We start from the raw sequence: 6,879 nt of genomic DNA, 5'->3' as shown, positions 1-6,879 counted from the left end.
GGCTGCTTAGCCACTGGGGTGCTTGGGCTGTGGCCCAGATGGATGGTTCCCTTTAAAGTTCTGTTCAAAAGTTGTGCACTATATAGGGAATAGGTTTTAGGGTGGCATTTAGGATGCAGACGTGGTCTGATTGACAGTCGATGGAGCCTGGAAGCCCTGGTGAATTAAGTGTTCAAGCCACCATATATCCTGTTCTATTTACCAGACCCCCTCCATAGCCTGTTCTATTTACCAGACCCCCTCCATAGCCTGTTCTATTTACCAGACCCCCTCCATAGCCTGGTTTATTTACCAGACCCCCTCCATAGCCTGTTCTATTTACCAGACCCCCTCCATAGCCTGTTCTATTTACCAGACCCCCTCCATAGCCTGGTTTATTTACCAGACCCCCTCCATAGCCTGGTTTATTTACCAGACCCCCTCCATAGCCTGTTCTATTTACCAGACCCCCTCTATAGCCTGGTCTATTTACCAGACCCCTTCCATAGCCTGGTCTATTTACCAGACCCCCTCTATAGCCTGGTCTATTTACCAGACCCCCTCCATAGCCTGTTCTATTTACCAGACCCCCTCCATAGCCTGTTCTATTTACCAGACCCCCTCCATAGCCTGTTCTATTTACCAGACCCCCTCCAAAGCCTGGTTTATTTACCAGACCCCCTCTATAGCCTGGTTTATTTACCAGACCCCCTCCATAGCCTGGTTTATTTACCAGACCCCCTCCATAGCCTGGTTTATTTACCAGACCCCCTCCATAGCCTGTTCTATTTACCAGACCCCCTCTATAGCCTGGTCTATTTACCAGACCCCTTCCATAGCCTGGTCTATTTACCAGACCCCCTCTATAGCCTGGTCTATTTACCAGACCCCCTCTATAGCCTGGTCTATTTACCAGACCCCCTCCATAGCCTGTTCTATTTACCAGACCCCCTCCATAGCCTGTTCTATTTACCAGACCCCCTCCATAGCCTGGTTTATTTACCAGACCCCCTCCAAAGCCTGGTCTATTTACCAGACCCCCTCTATAGCCTGTTCTATTTACCAGACCCCCTCTATAGCCTGTTCTATTTACCAGACCCCCTCTATAGCCTGTTCTATTTACCAGACCCCCTCTATAGCCTGTTCTATTTACCAGACCCCCTCTATAGCCTGTTCTATTTACCAGACCCCCTCTATAGCCTGGTTTATTTACCAGACCCCCTCTATAGCCTGGTTTATTTACCAGACCCCCTCCATAGCCTGTTCTATTTACCAGACCCCCTCTATAGCCTGGTTTATTTACCAGACCCCCTCTATAGCCTGTTCTATTTACCAGACCCCCTTCCATAGCCTGTTCTATTTACCAGACCCCCTCTATAGCCTGTTCTATTTACCAGACCCCCTCTATAGCCTGTTCTATTTACCAGACCCCCTCTATAGCCTGTTCTATTTACCAGACCCCCTCTATAGCCTGTTCTATTTACCAGACCCCCTCTATAGCCTGGTTTATTTACCAGACCCCCTCTATAGCCTGGTTTATTTACCAGACCCCCTCCATAGCCTGTTCTATTTACCAGACCCTCTATAGCGTGGTTTATTTACCAGACCCCCTCTATAGCCTGTTCTATTTACCAGACCCCCTTCCATAGCCTGTTCTATTTACCAGACCCCCTTCCATAGCCTGTTCTATTTACCAGACCCCCTCTATAGCCTGGTTTATTTACCAGACCCCCTCTATAGCCTGTTCTATTTACCAGACCCCCTTCCATAGCCTGTTCTATTTACCAGACCCCCTCTATAGCCTGGTTTATTTACCAGACCCCCTCCATAGCCTGTTCTATTTACCAGACCCCCTCTATAGCCTGGTCTATTTACCAGACCCCCTCCATAGCCTGGTTTATTTACCAGACCCCCTCCATAGCCTGTTCTATTTACCAGACCCCCTTCCATAGCCTGTTCTATTTACCAGACCCCCTCTATAGCCTGGTTTATTTACCAGACCCCCTCCATAGCCTGTTCTATTTACCAGACCCCCTCTATAGCCTGGTCTATTTACCAGACCCCCTCCATAGCCTGGTTTATTTACCAGACCCCCTCCATAGCCTGTTCTACTTACCAGACCCCCTCCATAGCCTGTTCTATTTACCAGACCCCCTCCATAGCCTGTTCGATTTACCAGACCCCCTCCATAGCCTGTTCTATTTACCAGACCCCCTCCATAGCCTGTTCTATTTACCAGACCCCCTTCCATAGCCTGTTCTATTTACCAGACCCCCTCTATAGCCTGGTTTATTTACCAGACCCCCTCTATAGCCTGTTCTATTTACCAGACCCCCTTCCATAGCCTGTTCTATTTACCAGACCCCCTCTATAGCCTGGTTTATTTACCAGACCCCCTCCATAGCCTGTTCTATTTACCAGACCCCCTCTATAGCCTGGTCTATTTACCAGACCCCCTCCAAAGCCTGGTCTATTTACCAGACCCCCTCTATAGCCTGGTCTATTTACCAGACCCCTTCCATAGCCTCACTGTGACCTATCACACACTCAGAGAGAGAGAGTGTGTGTCAGCTAATTTAATGAGTCTCACGGACTGTGTGTATGTGTGTGTGTGTGTGTGTGTGTGTGTGTGTGTGTGTGTGTGTGTGTGTGTGTGTGTGTGTGTATGTGTATGTGTATGTGTATGTGTATAGTACAACGTGTGTGTGGAGCCCCCCAGGCTAGTGTTATGTATTAAACCAGAAGGTTGGGAGAGAATGCTTCTCCTCTCTCTGTTAGCTATGGCTTGCTGCATCCAGTGGGGCACGCAAGGACTCGTCCAGACTACTCTTTAAAACGTGGGGGGGGGTTAACGACAGGGAAAATAAAACATGTATGACAATTCAGTTTATTACGGGCCCCGTGTAGCTCAGTTGGTAGAGCATGGCGCTTGCAACACCAGTGTTGTGGGTTCGATTCCCACGGAGGGGGGGCCAGTATGAAAAATAAAATAAAATGTATGCACTCACTAACTGTAAGTCGCTCTGGATAAGAGCATCTGCTAAATGACTAAAATGTAATATTAAGTATGAAGTGGTACGACACTATAATATCAAACTTTTATTAGATAGCACAGAATACATTGAGAATGAAAAATCAATTCGTTTTTTTAAATCAAAGCTAAAACTAAAATGTATATCAAAAACCTCCATTGAGAAAGAAAAGCTCCACATCCAAATGTTCTCCAGTTATTGCTTGAGTATTAAGGCAGTAGAGAGATAATTTGCATGGAGTGGAAAGGCCCATCTGATCTGCACATTATATATGATACTGCACCATATCATATCCGGCCCATAGTGGAGCACCATCCAATACCCTCCCCACGACATTATAAAACATGTTAGAAAGTCATTCTATAAAATACACAGGGCATCTCAAATCAGAGGTTGGCGGAAGAGGGTCAGGGGTCAAAATGATTAGTTGTCAGAATTAGATCTTACAGTATCAATGAAAGCCTCTCCCTACCCTCTCATACCAACACTGGAATCAAAATCTCATACCGACGGAAATATAAATTAACTTTGCTTGGTCCAGTTGCTTTCCCCCATTGCTTTTTCTTTTCCTCCAATAGACATTATACAGTAGGCTATAGACTGAGCCCTATCAGAATATCAGAACGCGGCCGTTTCAATGAAAAAGAGACTGGTAGAGAAAGTGAGCTCAGGACGTCTGAGTATATAGTGTCCTACCTTAGTGTCCTACCTTACCGAGCCTGCATAAGCAACATCACATCAAACCACACAGCAGGACTAGGCCAGGGAAGGAAAGCAGGAATGCATTCAAACCAAAACATTTTTCTCTCACCCTGTTTTCTTCTCTTTCTTTTTTTTTTGGGACTGAAAATAAGTTCCAAACGTCTACAAATCAAGAGTTGATCTAGCTAGCTCCATCGGTATCCCAAGCCTCTAGCCCCTACCTCCTCTCACCACCCTAACCCTGACTCGACTGCTCCATCTCTAGATGCTATCCATGGCTTTGAACTCGCTGAGAGCCTGGACAGGGTTGATGTGTTTCTTTTGGGATGACCTCTTGACCTAAGAGAAGAGAAGAGAAGAGAGCATTTTATTGTATGTTTTCACAGAAATGTGTCTTGCGTCATTAAATCCAGGAGCATACCACCCTGCATCCCACTGCTGGCTTGCCTCTGAAGCTAAGCAGGGTTGGTCCTGGTCGGTCCCTGGATGGGAGACCAGATCCTGCTGGAAGTGGTGTTCATCTGGTCTAAAAAAAATAACCTAACGCCCCAGGGCAGTGATTGGGGACATTGCCCTGTGTAGGGTACAGTTATTCGGATGGGACGTTAAATGGGTGTCCTGACTCTCTGTGGTCACTAAAGATCCAATGGCACTTATCGTCAGAGTAGGGGTATTTGTATTAATTATGGATCCCCATTAGTTCCTGCCAAGGCAGCAGCTACTCTTCCTATGGTCCAGCAAAATTAAGGCAGTTATACATTTTAAAAACATTACAATACATTCATAACAGATTTCACAACATATTAAGTGTGTGCCCTCAGGCCTCTACTCTACTACCACATATCTATAACACAACATCTGTGTGTACGTGTGTGTGTATAGTGTGTATGTTATCGTGTGTTTGTATGCATGGGTCTATGTTTGTGTTGATTCAGTCTCCGCTGTTCCATAAGGTGTATTTTTATCTGTTTTTTTAATCGAATTTTACTGCTGGCATGAGTTACTTGATGTGGAATAGAGTTCCATGTAGTCATGGCTCTATGTAGTACTGTGCACCTCCCATAGTCTGTTCTGGACTTGGGGACTGTGAAGAGACCTCTGGTGGCATGTCTTGTGGGGTATGCATGGGTGTCTGAGCTGTGTGCCAGTAGTTCAAACAGACAGCTCTGTTCATTCAACATGTCAATACCTCTCATAAACACAAGTAGTGATGAAGTCAATCTCTCCTCCACTTTGAGACAGGAGAGATTGACATGCATATTATTAATGTTAGCTCTCTGTGTACATCCAAGGGCCAGCCGTGCTGCCCTGTTCTGAGCCAATTGTAATTTTCCTAAGTCCCTCTTTGTGGCACCTGACCACACGACTGAACAGTAGTCCAGGTGTGACAAAACTAGGGCCTGTAGGACCTGCCTTGTTGATAGTGTTGTTAAGAAGGCAGAGCAGCGCTTTATTATGGACAGACTTCTCCCCATCTTAGCTACTGTTGTATCAATATGTTTTGACCATGACACTTTACAATCCAGGGTTACTCCAAGCAGTTTAGTCTCCTCAACTTGCTCAATTTCCACATTATTCATTAAAATATTTAGTTGAGGTTTAGGGTTTAGTGAATGATTTGTCCCAAATACAATGCTTTTAGTTTTTTGTAAAAATATTTAGGACTAACTTATTCCTTGCCACCCATTCTGAAACTAACTGCAGCTCTTTGTTAAGTGATGCAGTCATTTCAGTCGCTGTGGTAGCTGACGTGTATAGTGTTGAGTCATCCGCATACATAGACACTGGCTTTACTCAAAGCCAGTGGCATGTCGTTAGTAAAGATTGAAAAAATAAGGGGCCTAGACAGCTGCCCTGGGGAATTCCTGCTTCTACCTGGATTTTGTTGGAGAGGCTTCCATTAAAGAACACCCTCTGTGTTCTGTTAGACAGGTAACTATTTATCCACAATATAGCAGGGGGTGTAAAGCCATAACACATAAATTTTTCTAGCAAAGTCTACCAAACCCCCCCACCACAATCTTTTTATCATCAATTTCTCTCAGCCAATCAGTAATTTGTGTAAGTGCTGTGCTTGTTGAATGTCCTTCCCTATAAGCGTGCTGAAAGACTGTTGTCAATTTGTTTACTGTAAAATAGCATTTTATCTGGTCAAACACAAGCTTTTCCAAAAAGTTTACTAAGGGTTGGTAACAGGCTGATTGGTCGGCTATTTGAGCCAGTTAAGGGGGCTTTACTATTCTTAGGTAGGGAATAACTTTTACTTCCCTGGTGTCCTGGTTAAATTCCCGATCTGGCCCTCATTACATCATCCCCAGGTTCCAATTGGCTCATTCACCCCCCTTCCTCTCCCCTGTAACTATTCCCCAGGTCATTGCTGTAAATGAGAATGTGTTCTCAGTGAACTTACCTGGGGGGAAAAAAAGGGTTAAATAAAATCTCTTTACAGGCCATAAAAAAAACTGACAATTTACAAAAGAAGAACATATAGGGCTGGTTTCCCGGACACAGACTAAGTTCTGGACTAAAAAATATAGTCTATATGGAAAGCTATTTAGTCCAGGAATATAATTTCTGTGTCCTGGACACTGACAGGCAACCGTGCAGGGGATTATACAAATTATGCTGGATTCCTTAGCGGTGAAACTGCCACGTCCGTTTGCGATATTACAACAAAAACTGTTTTTCCCCTCGGACATCATTGCATGTGCGATAGAACAGCAGAGTTTATACTCTTGTTTTTACCAAGATGCTTAATGCTCCAATCCTCCTTTTCAAAAACAAAACGAAAACAATAACACCTGGGGGGTGGACCAGTGGAGCCGTTCCCCCTGTAGAGGATCTCAGCTTTAACATCATGGTTCCCGTTACCTTGTTGTTGGATCCATCTTCCTGTTTCTCTCTCTTGACCAGGGGTTTCTTCTCCGGGGCTTTCATCTTCCAGGAGATAGCAGGCATGTTCAGGGACTGCATGGCCATGGACTTCTGGTACTTAGTGGAGGCCACGTAGCTAGCCTTGACAGTGGACACCACCGTGTTCATCAGGTTCTTAGCTGCCTGGATCAGAGACATAGCACTGTCCACCTGGAGGGAGAAAGGAGGAGGGGGAGGAGGGGGGAGAGGGGGGAGATACGATTAGCCAGTGCTTGAGGTAGAAGTTGTCCTC

At 45.3% G+C, this 6,879-nt stretch overlaps 1 protein-coding gene across 2 annotated transcripts in view; it reads right to left on the bottom strand.

The window, feature by feature from the left end:
* Positions 1-3,065: 3,065 nt before the first annotated feature.
* LOC311124377 (catenin alpha-1-like) overlaps positions 3,066-6,879 on the bottom strand; it is a 66,042-nt gene continuing 62,228 nt past the window's right edge. For both annotated transcript variants that reach the window (XM_084198538.1, XM_084198539.1), the window contains 2 exons: positions 6,585-6,797; positions 3,066-4,052 (listed from right to left, as the gene is read on the bottom strand). In XM_084198538.1, coding sequence (XP_084054664.1) covers positions 3,975-4,052; positions 6,585-6,797 — 291 coding nt within the window. In that variant the 3' untranslated portion in view covers positions 3,066-3,974. The remainder of the gene's footprint in view (positions 4,053-6,584; positions 6,798-6,879) is intronic.

The sequence above is a fragment of the Coregonus lavaretus genome, assembly GCF_964263955.1.
Source record: "Coregonus lavaretus genome assembly, contig: HAP1_SCAFFOLD_3064, whole genome shotgun sequence".
In the NCBI taxonomy this organism is placed as follows: domain Eukaryota; kingdom Metazoa; phylum Chordata; class Actinopteri; order Salmoniformes; family Salmonidae; genus Coregonus; species Coregonus lavaretus.
The sequence above is the reverse complement of the archived record's forward strand: the minus strand, read 5'-3'. Positions and strand labels throughout refer to the sequence as shown.